The sequence below is a fragment of the Oncorhynchus clarkii genome, chromosome 31 (genome assembly GCF_045791955.1).
Source record: "Oncorhynchus clarkii lewisi isolate Uvic-CL-2024 chromosome 31, UVic_Ocla_1.0, whole genome shotgun sequence".
Lineage (NCBI taxonomy): Eukaryota > Metazoa > Chordata > Actinopteri > Salmoniformes > Salmonidae > Oncorhynchus > Oncorhynchus clarkii.
Genome location: NC_092177.1, coordinates 9,531,787 through 9,558,576, shown reverse-complemented (window position 1 = coordinate 9,558,576; position 26,790 = coordinate 9,531,787). Strand labels below are relative to the sequence as shown.

General features: G+C 44.6%; 1 protein-coding gene across 2 annotated transcripts; it reads right to left on the bottom strand.

Moving 5' to 3' along the window:
* Positions 1-26,692, bottom strand: LOC139390771 (kinesin-like protein KIF3A). Of its 2 annotated transcripts, none has more exons than XM_071138134.1 (17): positions 26,403-26,692; positions 25,454-25,736; positions 24,934-25,078; positions 24,560-24,644; positions 23,881-23,986; positions 22,264-22,403; positions 20,635-20,832; positions 15,929-16,103; positions 14,939-15,029; positions 6,628-6,786; positions 6,207-6,387; positions 3,533-3,643; positions 2,597-2,722; positions 2,228-2,281; positions 2,011-2,079; positions 1,751-1,872; positions 1-330 (listed from the first exon to the last, which is right to left on the bottom strand). In XM_071138134.1, the coding sequence occupies exons 1-17, from the start codon at positions 26,406-26,408 to the stop codon at positions 282-284; spliced, it is 2,100 nt and encodes a 699-aa protein (XP_070994235.1). In that variant the 5' UTR covers positions 26,409-26,692; the 3' UTR covers positions 1-281. The 2 variants fall into 2 exon arrangements, with proteins under 2 accessions (XP_070994235.1, XP_070994233.1); XM_071138132.1 differs by having other exon boundaries at positions 6,628-6,790; positions 14,940-15,029.
* Positions 26,693-26,790: the final 98 nt, after the last annotated feature.

Below are 26,790 nucleotides of genomic sequence, written 5' to 3'. Positions count from 1 at the left end.
AAGGTAAAGTAGTGTAGATTCATTGACTGACTGCTGTTGTTCATTCCAAGGTAATGTAGTGTAGATTCATTGACTGACTGTTGTTCATTCTAAGGTAAAGTAGTGTAGATTCATTGACTGACTGTTGTTCATTCTAAGGTAAAGTAGTGTAGATTCATTGACTGACTGTTGTTCATTCTAAGGTAAAGCAGTGTAGATTCATTGACTGACTGTTGTTCATTCTAAGGTAAAGCAGTGTAGATTCATTGCAGTACATGGGGCTCCAGCCCTGATTGGCTCTCTCACTGCAGCAGGGATTCCATCACAGCCTCGGGATTCGCTGATCTTTTCCTGTCAGGAGATAAGAGGAGGGTTGCATCACAAATGGCACCCTTTCCCTATATAGTGCACTACTTTTGACCTAGGCCCATAGGGAATAGGGTGCCATTTGAGATGCAAAAGAGATGATCATGGGGTTAATATACACAGAGTAAACAAATGAGATGATCATGGGGTTAATATACACAGAGTAAACAAAAGAACACCTGCTCTTTCCATGACAGACTGAACAGGTGAATCTGTTATTGATGTCACTTGTTAAGTCCACTTCAATCAGTGTAGATGAAGAAGAAGAGACAGGTTAAAGAAGGATTTTTAATCCTTGAGATAATTGAGACATGGATTGTGTATGTGTGTCATTCAGAGGGTGAATGGACAAGACAAAAGATTGAAGTGCCGTTGAACAGGGTATGGTAGTAGGTGCCAGGCGCACCGGTTTGTGTGAAGAACTACAATGCTGTTGGGTTGTTGACGCTGAACAGTTTCCCGTGTGTATCAAGAATGGTTCACCACCCAAAAGATATCGGGCCAATTTGACAAATATAGGAAGCATTGGCACCCATATGGACCAACCGTGGAACGCTTTCGACCCCTTGTACATGCCCTGATGAATTGAGTCTGTTCTGAGGGTAAAAAGGGTGTTCAATACTAGGAAGGTGTTCCTAATTATTTGTCCACTCAGTGTATTAGTACTGTTATCCTGGTTGGTATATTAGTACTATAATTCTGGTTGGTATATTAGTACTGTTATCCTGGTTGGTATATTACTACTGTTATCGTGGTTGGTATATTACTACTGTTATCGTGGTTGGTATATTAGTACTGTTATCCTGGTTGGTATATTAGTACTATTATCCTGGTTGGTATATTAGTACTGTTATCCTGGTTGGTATATTAGTACTGTTATCCTGGTTGGTATATTAGTACTGTTATCCTGGTTGGTATATTACTACTGTTATCGTGGTTGGTATATTAGTACTGTTATCCTGGTTGGTATATTAGTACTATTATCCTGGTTGGTATATTAGTACTGTTATCCTGGTTGGTATATTAGTACTGTTATCCTGGTTGGTATATTAGTACTGTTATCCTGGTTGGTATATTAGTACTGTTATCCTGGTTGGTGTATTAGTACTGTTATCATGGTTGGTATATTACTACTGTTATCGTGGTTGGTATATTACTACTGTTATCGTGGTTGGTATATTAGTACTGTTATCCTGGTTGGTATATTAGTACTGTTATCCTGGTTGGTATATTAGTACTGTTATCCTGGTTGGTGTATTAGTACTGTTATCCTGGTTGGTATATTAGTACTGTTATCCTGGTTGGTATATTAGTACTGTTATCCTGGTTGGTACTACCACTATTGTTCATGGTGGATAACGATGTACCGGCAGCAGCTGGGAGACATGCGGTGGTGGTGGTTTACCTTCGTCCAGTCTTGGGCCTACTACTCTTGGAGGTCCTGGGCCTCTCCAGCTTCATCAGTGACTGTCTCATACTCTCCTCTGTGTAGGCCAAATACACATGAGACAGGTCCACCTCAAACGGCTGGTGGAGAGAGGGAGAGAGGAAGCAGAGGGGGATAGAGAGAGGGTGGAGGAGGAACATAAAGAGAGGGTCAAATAATATTATCCAGATGCACTATGCTTGCCTGTCTTCTTATGTCGGTGTGAACTAAGAACTCACATCTTTTTCTTTCTTGTCCGGCACGGGGGTCTGTTTTCTCATGTTGTTACCAGTGTACGCTACACACTTCTGAGGACCAAAAAGTAAACAATGTCATCAGCATGAGGCAATCACACCAACGTGGCTCTGTACTGTCTATGTTAATGGAGAAACTCCCTCCCCTTAGCCTAACTATTCTCAGGTTAAATATTTCACTGTGGCTGTATGCAGAACTCACCAGCTGCCATTCCCCAATGTCCTCATTCCACTGTACATAGTTCTCAATCATCTCCTGCACCAGACAGGAAGGAGCAGGAACCATATTAGCATCAGTGCTAACTAAATACGCTCTCACACAAACATAAATGGACAGACACACATATCCACACGTCTACGACATGTCGCACACACACACACAGGTCTACGACATGTAGACAGACAGGTAGTTGTCACACACACACAGGTCTACGACATGTAGACAGACAGGTAGTTGTCACACACACACACACACACAGGTCTACGACATGTAGACAGACAGGTAGTTGTCACACACACACACACAGGTCTACGACATGTAGACAGACAGGTAGTTGTCACACACACACACCTGGTATTCCTGTGGGATGAAGCTGTCTATGATGAGCATCTGCAGTCGTAGCTCTCTGCTGAGGTGGCGGATATTCTCCAGCAGGCCCTCGATCTCCCGGTGATGCTCCTGCTGCAGGTCGGCCATCTGACAACACAACAACAACCTCTCAACAACCACAAGACAACAACTGAACCAATGCCATGTGTTGATGAAGAAATGAGCCAATGCCGTGTGTTGATGAAGAAATGAGCCAATGCTGTGTGTTGATGAAGTAATGAACCAATGCTGTCTGTTAATGAAGTAATGAACCAATGATGTGTGTTAATGAAGTAATGAACCAATGATGTGTGTTAATGAAGTAATGAACCAATGCTGTGTGTTAATGAAGTAATGAACCAATGCTGTCTGTTAATGAAGTAATGAACCAATGCTGTGTGTTGATGAAGTAATGAACCAATGCTGTCTGTTAATGAAGTAATGAACCAATGATGTGTGTTAATGAAGTAATGAACCAATGCTGTGTGTTAATGAAGTAATGAACCAATGATGTGTGTTAATGAAGTAATGAACCAATGATGTGTGTTAATGAAGTAATGAACCAATGCTGTCTGTTAATGAAGTAATGAACCAATGATGTGTGTTAATGAAGTAATGAACCAATGATGTGTGTTAATGAAGTAATGAACCAATGCTGTGTGTTAATGAAGTAATGAACCAATGCTGTCTGTTAATGAAGTAATGAACCAATGATGTGTGTTAATGAAGTAATGAACCAATGATGTGTGTTAATGAAGTAATGAACCAATGCTGTGTGTTACTGTTCTGCTCCTGCTGCAGGTCATCCACAACACAACAAGGCCCCAGTCCTGTGTTTGAACCCACTTGGGATGCATCCTATTCACTATATAGTGCACTAGTTTTCACCAGAGTCCTGTGGGACTTGGACATTCTTACCTCTGACTTGGCAGCCATCAGCATGGTCCAGACTTTCTTCAGCTTCTTGGTCTTCCCCTGAGCCTCCTCCTGCAGACTGGAGTACTTCTCTTCCATGTCCAGACGCTCCGCCTGCATGGACGCCACAAACAAGACAGGGAGTTTTGGATTTCATTTCATTTATTTAATCATTAAAACGGGAAACCTCACCACTTTTGAACCTGATTTAATTATCTCCATGTAGATACTGGTATGGTGCTGGAGATACTGAATCTGACGTTAAAAATGTGTAAAGTCTCCCTTGAACATAGAAGACTGCTCCGCCGGAGACAACTGAACATGCAGAAACGCCTGAAGGCTTTTCCCCCTGATGGAAACAAGGAGTATTTGGGTATTTTATTAGGATCCCCATTAGCTGTTGCAGAAACAGCAGCTACTCTTCCTGGGGTCCAACACAGAACATGACACATAATACAGAATGACATGAAACAGAACATCATTAGACAAGAACAGTTCAAGGACAGAACTACACACAGAACTACATATAGAACATCATTAGACAAGAACAGCTCAAGGACAGAACTACACACAGAACTACATATAGAACATCATTAGACAAGAACAGCTCAAGGACAGAACTACACACAGAACTACATATAGAACATCATTAGACAAGAACAGTTCAAGGACAGAACTACACACAGAACTACATATAGAACATCATTAGACAAGAACAGCTCAAGGACAGAACTACATATAGAACATCAGTAGACAAGAACAGCTCAAGGACAGAACTACATATAGAACATCATTAGACAAGAACAGTTCAAGGACAGAACTACATATAGAACATCATTAGACAAGAACAGTTCAAGGACAGAACTACACACAGAACTACATATAGAACATCATTAGACAAGAACAGTTCAATGACAGAACTACACACAGAACTACACACAGAACTACATATAGAACATCATTAGACAAGAACAGTTCAAGGACAGAACTACATACAGAACTACACACAGAACTACATATAGAACATCAGTAGACAAGAACAGTTCAAGGACAGAACTACATATAGAACATCATTAGACAAGAACAGTTCAAGGACAGAACTACACACAGAACTACATATAGAACATCAGTAGACAAGAACAGTTCAAGGACAGAACTACACACAGAACTACATATAGAACATCAGTAGACAAGAACAGTTCAAGGACAGAACTACACACAGAACTACATATAGAACATCAGTAGACAAGAACAGTTCAAGGACAGAACTACACACAGAACTAAATACAGAACATGATTAGACAAGAACAGTTCAAGGACAGAACTACACACAGAACTACATATAGAACATCAGTAGACAAGAACAGTTCAAGGACAGAACTACACACAGAACTAAATACAGAACATGATTAGACAAGAACAGTTCAAGGACAGAACTACATATAGAACTACATATAGAACATCATTAGACAAGAACAGTTCAAGGACAGAACTACACACAGAACTAAATACAGAACATCATTAGACAAGAACAGCTCAAGGACAGAACTACGTACATTTTTAAAATATACTCTATTTCCTATGTAAGTTTACTGCTTCTGACCAGAGTCAGTTTGTAGCTTTTATTATGTTAAATTCCTCTGCTCATCGACAGATGCCATTACCATTTTCAGGGAAAGCAAAGCAGGCACCTTAGCTGAACTAGCAAGGTGCTGACTGGTGTGACTTAGTAGACTTTGAAGGCAGTGGTATGCAAACTTTTTCAGCATGGACTCCATTTTTTTCACCAGAAATTCTGGCAACCCCACCCCACCCAAAATATAATGACTACCTTAAAAAATTATAATAATATATATTTTTTTAAATGAATGACATCCTTAAAAATATATTTAAAAAATAAAATAAAATGAAAAAGTTAAATTACAAGAACCAATAAATACATTTACTCATCTTTCTCCACAACAACATAAATATATTGTCCCATAAAATGATCTGTAGTCTCAATTTTTTGTCCCTCCCCCGACATAGGGCTCTAGTCAAAAGTAGTGCACTATGTAGGGAATAGGGTGCCAGTTGGACATGGGACAGTTGTTTATACGTTATGACTCATTTCGTTTCCCAATATGCTGGGCATGTGCCATGTCACCAAAATATCACCTCTCATCAGCGCCACTTATCACTGAGAATCAACCCCGCTCAAACAGTCAGAGGAAGTGTAGTGGTGAGTACTTTGATGCAGAAATGAGACATGTCAGATGAGCAAGGGGAGTTAACCACTAAGCCATATATGTATTTACAACTCTTCAGTTGTCTGAACAATGACCCTGGCTACCCTCTACCATGTACTGTAGATGATATCATATTCTGTGATAGAACTGCTTCTCCTCCAGTTCTCTGCAGCGCTGCTTTGACTTGATGGTATGATGTACAGTGCCTTCAGGAAGTATTCACAACCCTTGTCTTTTTCCAAATGTTCTTGTGTTACAGCGTGAATTTTGAAAAAAAACAAAACATAATTCCACTTTGACATTATGGGGTATTGTGTGTAGGCCAGTGACACAACAATCTAAATGTGATCTATTTCAAATCCAGGCTGTAACAACTAAACGTGGAAAACGTTAAAAGGGTCTGAATACTTTCTGAAAGCCACTGTGACACAGTGTGTTAGATGGTATACCTCCTTCTCCTCTAGCTCTCTGCGGAGCTGCTCAGCCCTCCTGCGTCTCTCCTCTAACTCATTGTTAGACTCCTGCAGTAGTTTCTCCTGCTCCTCAGCCTTGGCCAGGAGATCCACTCCTCCTACGATCACCTTCTTCTCCAGGGCTGACAGCTTCTCCAGCAGCAGGTGATGCTCCTGCCTGGGGGAAGGAGGTTAGAGGTCAGGGCTCAGTAGATCTGAAAATAGCTTTAGTAGGCTAGATGGAGTTTCTGACATATTCCTTATACCCTTCTAGAGGTCTCTGATCGACAAGAGGGCATCCAAAAGTATCTAGGGGTGGGGCTAACGTTAGATAATATTTCAAAGCAGTAGATTATTCTTCAACCGTGATTTCTGGAAAACTTGGGAACTTAGGGAATGTTTGTAACCCCAGACTCACTGCGCTTTGAGGAGATCCTTCTCTCTCTTCTCCAGTTCTGCCCTGGCCTTGTTCCTCTCCTCCTCCTCCATGTCCAGTGTGGCTTCTAGCTCCTTCCTCTCCTCCTCGATCTTCGCCTGCATCTCCACCATCTTGTCAGGAGAAACCTTCTTCTTCTTCTTCCCTTTAATAATAATAATAATAATAGTGATCATCATTTATTTTACTTATAGAACCATCCCCCAAGTCCACAGCCATCATCAAATCAAATTTTATTAGTCACATGCGTCAAATGCAACAGGCGTAGTAGACCTTACAGTGAAATGCTGAATACAACAGGGGTAGTAGACCTTACAGTGAAATACTGAATACAACAGGTGTAGTAGACCTTACAGTGAAATGCTGAATACAACAGGTGTAGTAGACCTTACAGTGAAATGCTGAATGCAACAGGTGTAGTAGACCTTACAGTGAAATGCTAAATGCAACAGGTGTAGTAGACCTTACAGTGAAATGCTAAATGCAACAGGTGTAGTAGACCTTACAGTGAAATGCTGAATACGACAGGTGTAGTAGACCTTACAGTGAAATGCTTACTTATGAGCCCCTAACCAACAATGCAGTTACATTTTTTACAGCGGGAAACCGGTACACGAGTCAATGTGCGGGGGCACCGGTTAGTCGAGGTAATTGACAGTACATGTAGGTACACGTAGATGATAACATCTATGAATGGATGTTTCTTAATGCCGTGTCATGGTTCAGTTCCCACCACCTCAACCCACCCACTAAGGGTGGAAGTTTCCCCTAGGTACAGAATGCTGATCTAAGATCTGCCTCTCAGGGAGAACATCACCCTACACCCAACCCAGTCTGATTCGTAGTTTTGCTTAGACAGCACTAGTCTGATTCCAGATCTGTTTGTGCTTATCTTGCCAACTCCTATGGTCGTTGTCACACTGTGCAGAAACAGACCTGGGACCAGGCTAAGACAACACATCATATTACAACGGCCAATTAGTCAAATATTAGATGTAATACACTCTCAACGTGTTAGATAGTAGCTGCTCTTCTACAGAGCAGTAAAAACAGTGTGGACATGAATTAGCTCCTTGATGAGACAGCTGTCAGTACTTTCTGGAGAAGATATTCATCAGATTAAGAGCAGGAAGTTGAAGGGTGATTTTAAAAGAACCTCTGTGTATGTCCCAACTGACACCTTGTGCCCTTTATAGTGCACTACATTTGCACAGAGCCCTATGAACCCTGGTCAAAAGTAGTGCACTACCCTATGAACCCTGGTCAAAAGTAGTGCACTACCCTATGAACCCTGGTCAAAAGTAGTGCACTACCCTATGAACCCTGGTCAAAAGTAGTGCACTACCCTATGAACCCTGGTCAAAAGTAGTGCACTACCCTATGAACCCTGGTCAAAAGTAGTGCACTACCCTATGAACCCTGGTCAAAAGTAGTGCACTACCCTATGAACCCTGGTCAAAAGTAGTGCACCACCCTATGAACCCTGGTCAAAAGTAGTGCACTATAAAGGGAACAGGGTGCCATCTGAGAACCGGTTGCTAGACAAAGTGCAGGCCTCAGGCCTTCTAACTTAAGCTCAGGGCAGTTGTTTCCTCTTCAGATATTCATACGTCAAGCACGTCTCTCTCTCAGAGACATGGACATGAAGACGTGATGGGAAAGACCTTGACAGACAGAGTGGCAGTACAGTAGAGAGAACCTTCCTTCATATTGACTGACCGACTCAGCCATAGATTTCATTCCGTTGACAATTTATTTATTTATTTTTCGCTTTAAAAGCTGGTTAGTCAATTCAATTATATTAGTTTGATCATTTAAAAACATTCTATAGTTCACTGAAAGACATTGCAAATATAACCTGGTCCCAGATCTGTCTGACAACCAGAGTAAAGAAGTTGCCTGGGCACATTCAGATCCAAGACCAGACCAGAGACATTGGCTGTATCCCAAACGGCTCCTTAACTATTTTGTGCACTACTTTTGACCCGGGCCAAAAATGTGGAGAATAGGGTACAGTTTGGAACACAGCCATTGATTGTGGTCAGTTGGGAGTTATTTATCTATAGAGGATGTTTTGGCACCAACCTCTGTCTTCTTGTATTAAGAGGAGAATAGCGAGTCAGAGTCAAACAGGAAGCATTTTGCACCAGGAGAAAGAAGAGATTACACAGTGAGCTGGAACAGTCTTATAGATTCTACAGAGAGGAGGCACAGACACACCCAAACAGAACGAGAGACAGACAGGGAGGAAAAATGAGATAAAGGGATGACCCGGGCCAAAAATGTGGAGAATAGGGTACAGTTTGGAACACAGCCATTGATTGTGGTCAGTTGGGAGTTATTTATCTATAGAGGATGTTTTGGCACCAACCTCTGTCTTCTTGTATTAAGAGGAGAATAGCGAGTCAGAGTCAAACAGGAAGCATTTTGCACCAGGAGAAAGAAGAGATTACACAGTGAGCTGGAACAGTCTTATAGATTCTACAGAGAGGAGGCACAGACACACCCAAACAGAACGAGAGACAGACAGGGAGGAAAAATGAGATAAAGGGAGAGATAAACCGACAGAGAGAGCGAGGCAGACAGACAGAGGGAGAGAGGCAGACAGACAGAGGGAGAGAAGCAGACAGACAGAGGGAGAGACAGACAAATTGAGAGACACAGAAACCCAGTAGTAGTGTTGATATAGTGGTTAGATAGACATGTAGCAGTAGTGTTGATATAGTGGTTAGATAGACATGTAGCAGTAGTGTCAGCTGAGACATCATCCTTCTTAGGTTCAACTCTATCCCCCCCAGTCAGTCTAGCACCAACCGACTTCTGTGAAACCATCTTCCATGTACAATATGACTTACAGCCAGCAATACAATGAAGGTTGTAGAAAGCAGTTTGTATTGCTGTTTGTAGAGGCATTTGGGCTGGGTACCTTCTATCTATAGGACTGGCAGGGCAGGCTGGGTACCTTCTATCTATAGGACTGGCATGCTGGGTACCTTCTATCTATAGGACTGGCAGGCTGGGTACCTTCTATCTATAGGACTGGCAGGGCAGGCTGGGTACCTTCTATCTATAGGACTGGCATGCTGGGTACCTTCTATCTATAGGACTGGCAGGCTGGGTACCTTCTATCTATAGGACTGGCAGGGCAGGCTGGCTATAGGGGCAGGCTGGGTACCTTCTATCTATAGGACTGGCAGGCTGGGTACCTTCTATCTATAGGACTGGCAGGCTGGGTACCTTCTATCTATAGGACTGGCAGGCTGGGTACCTTCTATCTATAGGACTGGCAGGCTGGGTACCTTCTATCTATAGGACTGGCAGGGGGAGGCATGCAAGCAGGGGAGGTTAACATTAGGACTGGCAGGGCGGGCAGGCAGGGGAGTTTAACATTAAGAAGGGGTAGTTGGTTAGCCTGTTCCTGATGTATACAGGCTCCTCAGAGTAGACGTTGATCTAGGAGCAGGTCCCCTTGTCCATAAAACATTATGATATAGGCCTAAAAGCCAAGACAGATCCTAGATCAGCACTCTCAACTCGGAGATGCTTTGTGAATACAGTCCCTGGAACATATTAACTAGCAGTTGGTGGTAGGGTTGGTAGTGCAGACAGCAAGCTGCTCCCACTCACTAGTCTGAGCCTTGGGTTTCTCCTCAGTGGTCTGTGCCTCTATAGAGGAGTCTGAGCTACTGATGCTGCTGCCACTGCCTGCAACACAGAGTAGAGTAGACACTCAACAGGGAGTACGTCAAACACAGAGAGAGATGGAGAGAGGGGGGGTGATGGAAGGATGGGGAGAGAGAGAAAGAGAGAGGAGAAAGCGAGGAAGATCGGGGGATGGGATCCTGTAAAAAGAGCAACAAACCTGTAGCCAATCAGCCTAGAGGCCAATCCTAAATGCTTTATACAGCCAGCGACATTTAGCAAGGCATGGAGAGTGGATGCACACACACTAGGGCTGGGCGATATTACTCTCATTTGAATTTATATTTTAGTTCCATGTTCCACACGCCTGAATAACAAGAATCGATGTTAAAAACACACCAATAGGGAAGTTAACATTTCAACTCCTCAAATTGCAGGCAGATTTGTAAACAAAAGGGCATTTTCATAGACAGATCAGTGACTATTGCAAAAACGCAGATTCAACTGTTTTGATAAAAATAATGAAATTATTAGTGGGTCTGATGGTTCTGGAAGGCTTATAAATCGTGAATTCATCAGATTATTGCGGACTGTTTGAAATGCGGGCTATTTGACTTAAATTGTACAACAAAGTTAATTTTGAGAAAACATTCAAACAAATCTAGATATACAGTGTACTAAACATTAAACATTCAGAGCATCCCCCTCAGAACAGCCTCAATTTGTCATGGCATGGAGTCTACAAGGTGTCGAAAGCATTCCACAGAGATGCTGGCCCATGTTGATGCCAATGCTTCCCACGGTTGTATTAAGTTGACTGGATGTCCTTTGGATGGTGAACCATTATTGATCCACACGGGAAACTGTTGAGCGTGAAAAACCCAGCAGCGTTGCACATCTTGACACAAGCCTGGCACCTACTACCATACCTTGTTCAAAGGCACTTAAATATTTTGTCTTGTCCATTCAGCCTCAATGGCTCACGTACACAATCCATGTCTCAATTGTCTCAATGCTTGAAAATCTGATTGAATCAGATTGAACCTAATTGAATCTGATTGAACCTGATTGAAGTGGATTGAACCTGATTGAAGTGGATTGAACCTGATTGAACCTGATTGAAGTGGATTGAGCCTGATTGACCCTGATTGAATCTGACTGAACCTGATTGAACCTGACTGAAGTGGATTGAGCCTGATTGAACCTGATTGAACCTGATGGAACCTGATTGAACCTGACGGAACCTGACGGAACCTGATGGAACCTGATGGAACCTGATTGAACCTGATTGAAGTGGATTGAGCCTGATTGAACCTGATGGAACCTGATTGAACCTGATGGAACCTGATTGAACCTGACGGAACCTGACGGAACCTGACGGAACCTGATGGAACCTGATGGAACCTGATTGAAGTGGATTTAACAGGAGACATCAAAAAGGGGTCGTATCTTTCACCTGGATTCACCTGGTCAGTCTATTTCATTAAAAGAGCAGGTGTCCTCTGTGTATATTGTGAATCGTCCATAAGTAAATAAATAAAATATATATATTTTTAGGTCATATCACCCAGCCCTAATACACTAAATAATGTACAGTGCAGGACCATAGCATCTAATTTAAAACTGAGAGTACAAAAGGCTACATCCAGACAGTTTACTGATCAGGTCACATGACCAAGAACAACTGTCAAGGCACGAGCTATACTCCGATAGAAAGAGTATCAGGAGGTCCCAATAAATATAGTAATACTTTGAGAATGATGACTGAACGATCATTCGGACGTGTACAGTGCCTTCAGACAGTATTCACACCCCTTGACTTTTTCCACATTTTGTTGTTGTTATAGTCTGAATTTAAAATGGATTCAATTGAGATTTGTTGTCACTGGCCTACACATAATACCCCATAATGTCCAAGTGGAATTATGTTTGAAGAGCTGACATGTCTTGAGTCAATACATATTCAACCCCTTTGTTATGGCCTAAATAAGTTCAGGAGTAAACATGTGCTTAACAAGTCACATAATCAGTTGTATGAACTCACTCTGTATAATAGTGTTTAACATGATTTTTCAATGACTACCTCATCTCTGTACACCACACATACAATTATCTGTAAGGTCCCTCAGTCAAGCAGTGAATTTCAAACACAAATTCAACCACAAAGACCAGGGAGGTTTTCCAATGCCTCGCAAAGAAGGGCACCTATTGGTAGATGGGTAAAAAAATGTAAAAAGCAGACATTGATTATCCATTTGAGAATGGTGAAGTTATTAATTACACTTTGCATAAAGTAACACTGCAAAAAAATGTGGCAAAGCAATTCTCTTTTTTTGTCCTGAATACAAAGTGTTATGTTTGGGGGCAAATCCAATACAACACATGAGTGAGTAGCTCTCTCCATATGTTCACGCATAGTGGTGGCTGTATCATGTTATACTGTAGGTAATTGTTATGCTTGTAACCCTTGAGGACCGGAGACTGGAAATGGAATGGAGCTAAACACAGGCAAAATCCTAGAGGAAACCTGGTTCAGTCTGCTTTCCACCAGACACTGGGAGATGAAGTCACCTTTCAGAAGGACAAGAACCTAAAACACAAGGCCAAATCTACACTGAAGTTGTTACCAAGAAGTCAGTGAATGTTCCTGGAGGACCAAGTTTCATTTTTTTCATTCTTAAATCAGCTTGAATATCTATGGCAAGACTTGAAAATGGTTGTCTAGTAACGATCGACTTCATATTTGACAGAGCTTGAAGAATTTTGAAAAGAATAACGGGCAAATATTGTACAATCCAGGTGTGCAAAGCTCTTAGAGACTTACCCAGAAAGACTCACAGCTGTAATCACTCTTAGAGACTTACCCAGAAAGACTCACAGCTGTAATCACTCTTAGAGACTTACCCAGAAAGACTCACAGCTGTAATCACTCTTAGAGACTTACCCAGAAAGACTCACAGCTGTAATCATGGCCAAAGTTGCATCTTCAAAATATAGACTCAGGGGTGTGAATACTTATGTAAATGAGATATATTTTCAATAAATGTGAAAACATTTCAAAAAACATGTTTTCACTGTCATATATGGGTGAGAGAAAAACATATTTAATCCATTTTGAATTCAGGCTGTAACAAAATGTGGAATAAATAAAAGGGAGTAAATACATTGAAGGCACTGTAAGTGTGTACAGAGTCATATTTTCCACCTTTTGTCTAACATAAAGGGCCGATGCCATGGTTTGCTCTCTCTCTCTCTCTCTCTCTCTCTCTCTACACGTCTTCTAGGTACTTTTAGTGCGATTATTTAGAAAAGGAGACGCTGACTCATTTTAGTCATCGGGAAATAAGCCCACATTAAATAATCAAGACAAACATCTCGCTGACAACTTTTAGGGCCAATATGTTTTACATGTGGGAGGGATAACCCTTTGATGATAGCATCAACCACAAATGGTTAAGATGAGCGTATGTAGAAGCATTCATGCATCAGCTTTCACCCCCCCCCCAGATTGCATCTTTCTGCTGTAGTGCTGGAAGCAAGTTTCCATAAACAAACCCCAACTTCTCTGAAACATATTTTATTCATATATTCCGTTTTTAAAAAGCATCAGGGGACATTGGGGACTGGGGAACAGTCCTCTGCTGCATCCCAAATAGCATCAGGGGACTGGGGAACAGTCCTCTGCTGCATCCCAAATAGCATCAGGGGACATGGGGAACAGTCCTCTGCTGCATCCCAAATAGCATCAGGGGACTGGGGAACAGTCCTCTGCTGCATCCCAAATAGCATCAGGGGACATGGGGAACAGTCCTCTGCTGCATCCCAAATAGCATCAGGAGACTGGGGAAAAGTCCTCTGCTGCATCCCAAATAGCATCAGGGGACATGGGGAACAGTCCTCTGCTGCATTCCAAATAGCATCAGGGGACTGGGGAACAGTCCTCTGCTGCATCCCAAATAGCATCAGGGGACATGGGGAACAGTCCTCTGCTGCATCCCAAATAGCATCAGGGGACTGGGGAACAGTCCTCTGCTGCATCCCAAATAGCATCAGGGGACTGGGGAACAGTCTTCTGCTGCATCCCAAATAGCATCAGGGGACAGGGGAACGGTCCTCTGCTGCATCCCAAATAGCATCAGGGGACTGGGGAACAGTCTTCTGCTGCATCCCAAATAGCATCAGGGGACTGGGGAACAGTCTTCTGCTGCATCCCAAATAGCATCAGGGGACTGGGGAACAGTCCTCTGCTGCATCCCAAATAGCATCAGGGGACTGGGGAACAGTCCTCTGCTGCATCCCAAATAGCATCAGGGGACTGGGGAACAGTCCTCTGCTGCATCCCAAATAGCATCAGGGGACATGGGGAACAGTCCTCTGCTGCATCCCAAATAGCATCAGGGGACATGGGGAACAGTCCTCTGCTGCATCCCAAATAGCATCAGGGGACTGGGGAACAGTCCTCTGCTGCATCCCAAATAGCATCCTGCTCCCTATAAAGTGGACTCCTTCTAACCAAAGCCCAGTACAGTTCAGAAGCCAAGGGCCCTTCACAGAGAACTAGTACCCTTCAAAGTAGCCTAGTGAACTTCATAAGGAGCCAAAGTACTATTAGCACACTCCTGTTGAGAGAGAGGGAGAACGGGGGCCCTTACCTCTCCGCTTCATTCGTCCCTCTCTTCCCTCGTCATCTCCTTCATCCATCTCTTCTGATCCACTGCCCTCTGACCCGGAGATCTCTTCCCCTGGAACAGCAGAACAGAATTCAGTTCTAACTCTCCTTAAACCCTTAGTGCAGGCTAACTCTCCTTAAACCCTTAGTGCAGGCTAACTCTCCTCAAACCCTTAGTGCAGGCTAACTCTCCTTAAACCCTTAGTGCAGGCTAACTCTCCTTAAACCCTTAGTGCAGGCTAACTCTCCTTAAACCCTTAGAGCAGGCTAACTCTCCTTAAACCCTTAGAGCAGGCTAACTCTCCTTAAACCCTTAGAGCAGGCTAACTCTCCTTAAACCCTTAGAGCAGGCTAACTCTCCTTAAACCCTTAGAGCAGGCTAACTCTCCTTAAACCCTTAGAGCAGGCTAACTCTCCTCAAACCCTTAGTGCAGGCTAACTCTCCTCAAACCCTTAGTGCAGGCTAACTCTCCTTAAACCCTTAGTGCAGGCTAACTCTCCTCAAACCCTTAGAGCAGGCTAACTCTCCTCAAACCCTTAGTGCAGGCTAACTCTCCTCAAACCCTTAGAGCAGGCTAACTCTCCTCAAACCCTTAGAGCAGGCTAACTCTCCTCAAACCCTTAGTGCAGGCTAACTCTCCTTAAACCCTTAGAGCAGGCTAACTCTCCTTAAACCCTTAGTGCAGGCTAACTCTCCTTAAGCCCTTAGTGCAGGCTAACTCTCCTTAAGCCCTTAGTGCAGGCTAACTCTCCTTAAGCCCTTAGTGCAGGCTAACTCTCCTTAAACCCTTAGTGTGGGCTAACTAGAACGTTTCTCCATTAAGCATGCCTTTCAGTCTAAGACTAGGAAACAGGAAATTGGCCCTTAAAGTCCTTGGATCCAATCCTAACTTGAACACAGAAGTGTGTTTGTCATATTACAACTCCTGTCCCAAATGAAGACAGCATCAATAGAGAGGACCACTAACTGACCTTCTTGGAGTTTCTTCCTAAGCTCTTCAATCTCCTTCTGGAACTGCCGTAGCAGGGCATCCTTGGGGTCTTCATTGATCCGGGCTTTGTTCTTGATGTTCTTGGCCCGGTTGGCGTAACGCAGCGTGCTGATGGTCTCGTCGTAGTTGTAGTCCGCTGGGCCGATGTTCGCACACTGACCGTGGAGAAGGTTTATGACAATACATATGATGACAGAGCAAAACCTTTCTATGAGAGAACAGCAAGGAACGAGAGCTCGGTAGACTTAACCCAAATAAATGTCATATTTGTGTATTTATTTATAATAGTGTTCTAATTTGATTCCAGTTGGATGTAAGTTGCTATTTAATCTAATATATCTCCAGGTAATAAGACTGATAAATAGCTAACAAAATAGATACACAGACTGAGTTAAGCTTGTATCTTTATTGACCTTTTATTACTGCCCTGTCTCTAAACACACTCACAGGGCCCTACACACACACACACAGGGTCGTACGCGCACACTCACAGAGACCTACACGCACACTCACAGGGCCGTACACACACACTCACAGGGCCCTACACACACACTCACAGAGCCCTACACACACACACTCACAGAGCCCTACACACACACACTCACAGAGCCCTACACACACACTCACAGAGCCCTACACACACACACTCACAGAGCCCTACACACACACACACACACACACACACACACACACACACACACACACACACACACACACACACACACACACTCACAGGGCCAGACACACACACTCACAGGGTCCTACACACACACACACACTCACAGGGTCGTACACGCACACTCACAGAGCCCTATACACACACACACTCACAGAGCCCTACACACACACACTCACAGAGCCCTACACACACACACTCACAGAGCCCTACAAGCACACACACTCACTCACAGGGCCGTACACACACACTCACAGGGCCCTACACACACACTCACAGGGCCCTACACACACACTCACAGGGCCCTACACACACACTCACAGGGCCCTACACACACACTCACAGGGCCCTACACACACACTCACAGGGCCCTACACACACGCACCCACAGGGCCCTACACACACGCACCCACAGGGCCCTACACACACGCACCCACAGGGCCCTACACACACGCACCCACAGGGCCCTACACACACACACTCACAGGGTCGTACACGCACACTCACAGGGTCGTACACGCACACTCACAGGGCCCTACACACACACACTCACACACACACTCACAGGGCCCTACACGCACACAAAAACTCACATGGCCCTACACGCACACACACACTCACAGGGCCCTACACACACACACACACACACACACAGGGCCCTACACACACACACACACTAAGGGCCCTACACACACACACACACTAAGGGCCCTACACACACACTAAGGGCCCTACACACGCACACACACACTCACAGGGCCCCACACACACACACACACTCACAGGGCCCCACACACACACACACTCACAGGGCCCCACACACACACTCACAGGGCCCCACACACACACACTCACAGCCCCCCCCCCCCACACACACACACTCACTCACAGCCCCCCCCACACACACACACACTCACAGCCCCCCCCCCCCCCCCCCCACACACACACACACACACACACTAAGGGCCCTACACACACACAAAGGGCCCTACACACACAAAGGGACCTACACACACTCACTCCATCATCTTATCACTCACACTTATATCCTGTTGCCTAGTTCCCTTACCCCTATACATATCTACCTCCATTTCTCCAGTATCCCTGTCCCCTTACCCCTATACATATCTACCTCCCTGTCCCCTAACCCCTATACATATCTACCTCCCTGTCCCCTTACCCCTATACATATCTACCTCCCTGTCCCCTTACCCCTATACATATCTACCTCCATCACTCCAGTATCCCTGTCCCCTTACCCCTATACATATCTACCTCCCTGTCCCCTTACCCCTATTCATATCTACCTCCCTGTTCCCTTACCCCTATACATATCTACCTCCATCACTCCAGTATCCCTGCACATTGTAAATATGGTATTGAACTGTCCCTGTATATAGTATGGTATTAATAGACCCTGTATATAGTATGGTATTAATTGACCCTGTATATAGTATGGTATTAATAGACCCTGTATATAGTATGGTATTAATTGACTCTGTATATAGTATGGTATTAATAGACCATGTATATAGTATGGTATTGACCTGACTCTGTATATAGTATGGTATATAGTATGCTATTAACTGACCCTGTATATAGTATGGTATTACCTGACCCTGTATATAGTATGGTATTGAACAGACCCTGTATATAGTATGGTATTACCTGACCCTGTATATAGTATGGTATTGAATTGACCCTGTATATAGTATGGTATTAACTGACCCTGAATATATACCGCTCAAAAAAATAAAGGGAACACTAAAATAACACATCCTAGATCTGAATGAATGAAATGTTCTTATTAAATACTTTTTTCTTTACATAGTTGAATGTGCTGACAACAAAATCACACATAAATTATCAATGGAAATCAAATGTATCAACCCATGGAGGTCTGGATTTGGAGTCACACTCAAAATTAAAGTGGAAAACCACACTGGGGTAAGGGGACAGGGATACTGGCTGATCCAACTTTAATGTAATGTCCTTAAAACAAGTCAAAATGAGGCTCAGTAGTGTGTGTGGCCTCCACGTGCCTGTATGACCTCCCTACAACGCCTGGGCATGCTCCTGATGAGGTGGCGGATGGTCTCCTGAGGGATCTCTTCCCAGACCTGGACTAAAGCATCCGCCAACTCCTGGACAGTCTGTGGTGCAACGTGGCGTTGGTGGATGGAGCGAGACATGATGTCCCAGATGTGCTCAATTGGTTTCAGGTCTGGGGAACGGGCGGGCCAGTCCATAGCATCAATGCCTTCCTCTTGCAGGAACTGCTGACACACTCCAGCCACATGAGGTCTAGCATTGTCTTGCATCAGGAGAAACCCAGGGCCAACTGCACCAGCATATGGTCTCATGAGGACCTCATCTCGGTACCTAATGGCAGTCAGGCTACCTCTGGCGAGCACATGGAGGGCTGTGCGGCCCACCAAAGAAATGCCACCCCACACCATGACTGACCCACCGCCAAACCGGTCATGCTGGAGGATGTTGCAGGCAGCAGAACGTTCTCCACGGCGTCTCCAGACTCTGTCACGTCTGTCACGTGCTCAGTGTGAACCTGCTTTCATCTGTGAAGACCACAGGGCGCCAGTGGCGAATTTGCCAATCTTGGTGTTCTCTGGCAAATGCCAAACGTCCTGCACGGTGTTGGGCTGTAAGCACAAGCCCCACCTGTGGACGTCGGGCCCTCATACCACCCTCATGGAGTCGGTTTCTGACCGTTTGAGCAGACACATGCACATTTGTGGCCTGCTGGAGGTCATTTTGCAGGGCTCTGGCAGTGCTCCTCCTGCTCCTCCTTGCACAAAGGCGGAGGTAGCGGTCCTGCTGCTGGGTTGTTGCCCTCCTATGGCCTCCTCCACATCTCCTGATGTACTGGCCTGTCTCCTGGTAGCGCCTCCATGCTCTGGACACTATGCTGACAGACACAGCAAACCTTCTTACCACAGCTCGCATTGATGTGCCATCCTGGATGAGCTGCACTACCTGAGCCACTTGTGTGGGTTGTAGACTCCGTCTCATGCTACCACTAGAGTGAAAGCACCGCCAGCATTCAAGTGACCAAAACATCAGCCAGGAAGCATAGGAACTGAGAAGTGGTCTGTGGTCCCCACCTGCAGAACCACTCCTTTATTGGGGGTGTCTTGCTAATTGCCTATAATTTCCACCTGTTGTCTATTCCATTTGCACAACAGCATGTGAAATTTATTGTCAATCAGTGTTGCTTCCTAAGTGGACAGTTTGATTTCACAGAAGTGTGATTGACTTGGAGTTACATTGTGTTGTTTAAGTGTTCCCTTTATTTTTTTGAGCAGTGTAGTATGGTATTGAACTGAGTCTGTTTATACTATAGTACTGAAATTACCCTGTATATAGTATGGTATTGAACAGACCCTGTATATATTATGGTATTACCTGACCCTGTATATATTATGGTATTACCTGACCCTGTATATAGTATGGTATTACCTGACCCTGTATATAGTATGGTATTGACTGACCCTGTATATAGTATGGTATTACCTGACCCTGTATATATTATGGTATTACCTGACCCTGTATATAGTATGGAATTGACTGACCCTGTATATAGTATGGTATTGACCTAACCCTGTATATAGTATGGTATTGACCTGACCCTGTATATAGTATGGTATTGACCTGACCCTGTATATATTATGGTATTACCTGACCCTGTATATATTATGGTATTACCTGACCCTGTATATAGTATGGTATTGACTGACCCTGTATATAGTATGGTATTGACCTGACCCTGTATATAGTATACTTACTTACTTATTGTGTTCTTCATATTTCTCTGAAGTGTTTTTTCTAGATTTACATTGTTGGGTTCTGAGTTGGCAAGAAAGGCATTTCACTATACTTGTGCATGTGACATTAACTTGAAACTAACGAGTCATTGCAACCATTGACACTAATGGGGTGTACCCATAGCATTAAAGCAACAGGAAGTAAAAGCAGGAAGTGTTGTTAGTTACCATCATGGTCTTGGAGTTTCCCCCCAGTGAGTCCTGCAGCAGGCGGGTGAGTTTGGAGTTCCTGTAGGGGACGTGGGTGCTCTTCCCGTCCACCAGAGCTGAGATGACGTTACCCAGCGTGGACAGAGACAGGTTGATCTTAGTGGCCTCTTTCAGCCGCTGGCCCGTCGCTCCAGTCTTCCCCTGACGCTCAGAACCCTGGGAGGGGACAGGGTACAGTGTGGTGGGTTAACTGGTGTTTTTATGTTTTCTTCCGTTTGCTATGTGGGGGGGTGAGACAGAGAGACAGACAGAGACAGGCAGAAAGAGACAGAAAGACAGACAGAGACAGAAAGACAGAGAGACAGACAGATAGAGACAGAGACAGACAGACAGAGAGAGAGACAGACAGAGACCGACAGAGAGTCAGAGAGACAGACAGAGACAGAGACAGAAAGACAGACAGAGAGAGACAGAGGCAGGCAGAGACAGACAGACAGTCAGAGAGAGAGACAGACAGAGACAGCCAGAGAGTCAGAGAGACAGACAGAGACAGACATACAGAGACAGAGACAGAAAGACAGACAGAGAGAGACAGATGCAGGCAGAGACAGACAGAGAGTCAGAGAGAGAGACAGAAAGACAGAGACAGAGACAGAAAGACAGACAGAGAGAGACAGATGCAGACAGACAGAGACAGACAGAGACAGTCAGAGACAGACAGAGACAGAGACAGACAGAGACAGACAGACAGAAAGAGACAGAAAGACAGACAGAGAGAGACAAAGACAGGCAGAGACAGACAGACAGAGAGAGAGAGACAGAGAGAGAGACAGACGGAGAGAGACAGAGGCAGGCAGAGACAGACAGACAGAGACAGAGAGAGAGTCAGAGAGACAGACAGAGAGACAGACAGAGACGGACAGAGACAGTCAGAGACAGACAGAGACAGACAGAGAGAGAGACAGAGACAGACAGAGACAGACAGAGAGACAGACAGAGACAGACAGAGTCAGAGAGACAGACAGAGACAGACAGACAGAGACAGACAGAGACAGACAGACAGAGACAGACAGAGAGAGAGACAGAGACAGACAGAGAGACAGACAGACAGAGAGACAGACAGAGAGACAGACAGACAGAGACAGACAGAGAGTCAGAGAGACAGACAGAGACAGAGACAGAGACAGAGAAAGACAGAGACAGACACAGACAGAGACAGAGAAAGACAGAGACAGACAGAGACAGACAGAGACTGAGACAGACAGAGAGAGACAGAGACAGACAGAGGGGCCGCACCTTATAAAGCCACAGGTGCATTTCTATTCCACAATAAATGTTGAATGTAATAAGAACACGCTCAACATGCCTTACTGACTTCCCCTAGCGGCCTTTAAAAACTCATCATTGGAGTCAAAATGTTCATAAAAGTCCTGTATTGAAATTCAAATTCTAATTCCCATTGCAGAGACTAAGAAGACCCAAGGCAGAGAAATGTATAAAAGTAATCTACACAGATGATGTTCTTATATCTCAAAAAACAGTTACCAATCATTTTCTTACTCCTGAAAAAACATCAAGTTTCCTCTATGGGAGATTCCATCTGTTGAGAAAAAATGATATTTTTAATTGTTCATGTGACTTCCTTACCGCCAGATCCACTAAGTGGAGTTTTCCCATGCGTACGTGCTGGTCCCCATCCACACCCTTCTCGCTGCACTCGATGGTGATGGTGAAGATGGCATGAGAGCGAGAGCTGTGTTCATTCATGTTAGTGGAGCCAACCGAGCCTGGGTGGGATAAAGAACACTTTCAGAAACATAAAACTCAGCAGATTGCATTTTCTTGGTTACACTTCCATGGTAACGTCCATGAGTGTGGTGCAACCTTTATTCAAGCAGGAAAAGACCCTTGAGGTTATTTTTATTTTTTTATTTTACCTTTATTTAACTAGGCAAGTCAGTTAAGAACAAATTCTTATTTACAATGACGGCCTAGGAACAGTGGGTTAACTGCCTTGTTCAGGAGCAGAACCTCGTCAGCTCGGGGCTTTGAACTTGCAACCTTCCGGTTACTAGTCCAACGCTCTAACCACTAGGCTACCCTGCCGCCTCTACACTCTAACCACTAGGCTACCTGCCGCCTCTACACTAACCACTAGGCTACCTGCCGCCTCTACACTCTAACCACTAGGCTACCTGCCGCCTCTACACTCTAACCACTAGGCTACCTGCCGCCTCTACACTCTAACCACTAGGCTACCTACCGCTTCTACACTCTAATCACTAGGCTACCTACCGCTTCTACACTCTAACCACTAGGCTACCTGCCGCCTCTACACTCTAACCACTAGGCTACCTGCCGCCTCTACACTCTAACCACTAGGCTACCTGCCGCCTCTACACTCTAACCACTAGGCTACCTGCCGCCTCTACACTCTAACCACTAGGCTACCTGCGCCTCTACACTCTAACCACTAGGCTACCTGCCGCCTCTACACTCTAACCACTAGGCTACCTGCCGCCTCTACACTCTAACCACTAGGCTACCTGCCGCCTCTACACTCTAACCACTAGGCTACCTGCCGCCTCTACACTCTAACCACTAGGCTACCTACCGCTTCTACACTCTAACCACTAGGCTACCTGCCGCCTCTACACTCTAACCACTAGGCTACCTACCGCTTCTACACTCTAACCACTAGGCTACCTGCCGCCTCTACACTCTAACCACTAGGCTACCTGCCGCCTCTACCCTCTAACCACTAGGCTACCTGCCGCCTCTACACTCTAACCACTAGGCTACCTGCCGCCTCTACACTCTAACCACTAGGCTACCTGCGCCTCTACACTCTAACCACTAGGCTACCTGCCGCCTCTACACTCTAACCACTAGGCTACCTACCGCCTCTACACTCTAACCACTAGGCTACCTGCCGCCTCTACACTCTAACCACTAGGCTACCTGCCGCCTCTACACTCTAACCACTAGGCTACCTGCCGCCTCTACACTCTAACCACTAGGCTACCCTGCCGCCTCTACACTCTAACCACTAGGCTACCTGCCGCCTCTACACTCTAACCACTAGGCTACCCTGCCGCCCCTACACTCTAACCACTAGGCTACCTGCCGCCTCTACACTCTAACCACTAGGCCACCCTGCCGCCCCATAAACCTCTTTTGTGAGGGGGGGCCTTGCAAATGGTATAAATGCTCATGAATTTGAATGCTTAGAACACTTATAAAATGTTTCATGTGAAACTTTACGGTTCTTGTGCCCCATTGTCATAATCCGGTCCATGTCATCAGCGTTGTTCACCACATAACCAGACAGGTCCTTGATGTAAACACCCACATCTGGCCTCTCCTTCACCTGGCGGTCACACCAACACACAGCAATGACATGAGTTAGGAGCAGGCAATACTCTCTAATTCCTATTTTACATTCATATCTTAAGTTCCCCCCTTGGGAACCAACAACGTTATCATGCTCATCTGTATTAGAAACTAAGAAGTGGATTATGAGAGGTTAAAATCGTCTATAGTTCCCTTCACAGAGAACATCCCACAGTCATGTGCCATGTCCTGTTGTCTCCTTTCAGGAACAAACGACATTGATGTATTATTGACAAACCAATGGAGATTAGCTATGATAAGGAAATCATCTTCAGTTCCCTTTCTGGGCCCTTTAGTGTGATGTAATGTCCTGTTCTGTCCTTCACGGAACAAACAACGTTATCATACTCCACTTTATCATTTGGTCACTGTGGTCTTCAAATCCAACCAATAAACTACTACCTAGCGCCAGGGTTTAGTGCCTTGTATTCTTGTATGGTTAATCTAATGAATGATCAGAATTATGGGTCATGTTCTTCATTTCTACAGCATTGTCATACGGCTACTTCTTGCTAAATGAATTCTGAGAAGCATGTCATATCCTCTTTACCTCTAGCCTCTGCATCTGGTCCTTCCCCAGCAGGTCCCTCACTTCTTCATTGTAAATCTCCAGATAAGAGACGCGAACTAAGAACCTGCGGTTGACAGGAAAGCTACTTATTTCAGATCAACCTTCAACTGAGAGACAGTGAGCAACAAGCATGTCAAAAACAGTGCCGGTCTTTTTTTTCGTATATGCCTAAGAATGTTCTGTTTACATTGACTCCAACCAGTGTCTTAACCAGAGTTGCGTGATTGAGGGATTTTGCTCTCCTAGGGGCTGAAAGGAATAAGTCAAGTCAGTCTTATCATGTTGCATCAAACAATTGCCAATAAACTAGTATTGTTTCATTGTTTTTGCCTGGTTGTGTTAAACGCCCTTACCGGGTGTCGCCCTCTGCTTTGGCGATGTGGCCGAACACATGAGCAAAGGAGTTGGGGATTATTCCTCGGAGCTCTGGCACTGCCCTCACTCCCTCCATGGTGAACGTCTTTCCTGTCCCTGTCTGTCCGTATGCAAAGATGGTCCCTGGAGAAAACACAGGGTCAGTATTAAAACACTAAGGAGGTGGTTCCTCAGCCAGATTGAGCCTAGTCCTGGACTAAAAAGCATCCATGGAGAATATCTACTAGGCTTAATCTGTGGTGGATGAAACAGAAACACTCCTAATCTGAATACACACTGACAGCACACATCACTACAACTGAATGGAAGCTATCACTTATAAACAATGGGGGGGGGGCTATGCTGAAAAGGTATTCACAAAAGCCATCTGGTAATAGGCCTGTCATTGTCAGTCAGTCAACACATGCAGTTGTGTCGTTTTACATGGCGTGTCAGCATCAGCAAATAGGAAAAAGCGTTTCCATCATTCAGATCATTTCAAATCCTCTCTCCATTTACCATTGTAACCCTCCAATACTGAGTCTATGATGGGGCGGGCTGTCAGATTGTAAACGTCCAGCTGTTTGCTGTCCGGTCCGAACACCGTGTCAAATGTGAAGGTCTTGGGGGGTTCGTGGGTGGTCTCTAATTTGTTGACGGTTATGGTCCCTCGGTTCTCATCCACACTGACGGCCTGCTTGTGGCCCATACTCCTCTCCTTCTGGTTCAGCGGGCGACATCGCACAACCACTTTGACGCTGTCCATGACCTCCGGCTTGTCAGATTTGTCCATCTTGTTGCTCTGCAAAGGGGAATAACTATGCATGATGCCAGCCACCTAGTAGCTACGTGATGTCAGGGCCGATGGCTCAGCATGATGTCATGTAATGCAATATGAAAACACTGCTCATAGCGAACGTTATTAACCTCACCACAGCAAAGGGAGAAATCAAACTGGCTGGCTAACTTGTCTCAATGAATTCAGTTAGCAAGCTAACATTACAGTACAGCTAACGTTAGCAAAGACAGTTAGTTAGGTAGCAAATTAACTGTCAAGATAGTTGAAACATCTAGTCGCTAGTTCAATGGATGACCAATCAATACGTGCTGGCACGTAGCTAGTTAGTTAGCTGGCTCGCTATACTGCAATGTATTGCATGCAAGGAAGCTAATGTTAGCATGTTAACTAACCAGCTGCAGCATCGCTATGCACAACGAATAAAACGTAGTTAACACAACAACTTGGCTGGAAGAGCTTGTTGCATCCTAGTTTTAACGTGGCTACATCTATATCAAATATAATGACACTGGTCTAAAAACAGATTGAAAATAGCTAAAGCTAACTCATCCAAAACCCAAAACGAAGCTAACTATAGCAAGGTAAGGTAGTTAGCATCACATCAAAAAAAAGAAGGGAGGACCCCTCTGAAAAACACAAATACAGAGAAATACAAAAGAGTCCACTTACCGGCATTTTAAGACTTCAGTTTTGATTATAAAATCATATGAGACAAAAGCAAACGCGTTTTGATGGTTTGATGGAAGTTTTTATCTTATCAAAATGATTTAGATGCCAATGCTGTGCCCATTTTCTCCAATGCTGATAACGTTTGTTGTCACGTCTGGACACATTGAATCTGCGGCTGCGCAGTAAAATGATGGGGGCAATAGCTTGGTAGTGTACAGTAAAGGACAGTAGAGATGGCATAGTTATAAGTGGAGGCAAAAGGCCTGGCTCACTATGTTTGTCTTAGTGAACAACGTCACAGTTTTGTATTCACCTAAAATGTGAGTAAGAAAGAGTAAGATGAAAAACAGAACAGGAGAACACGATCCATGCAACAGCCAAAAAAACG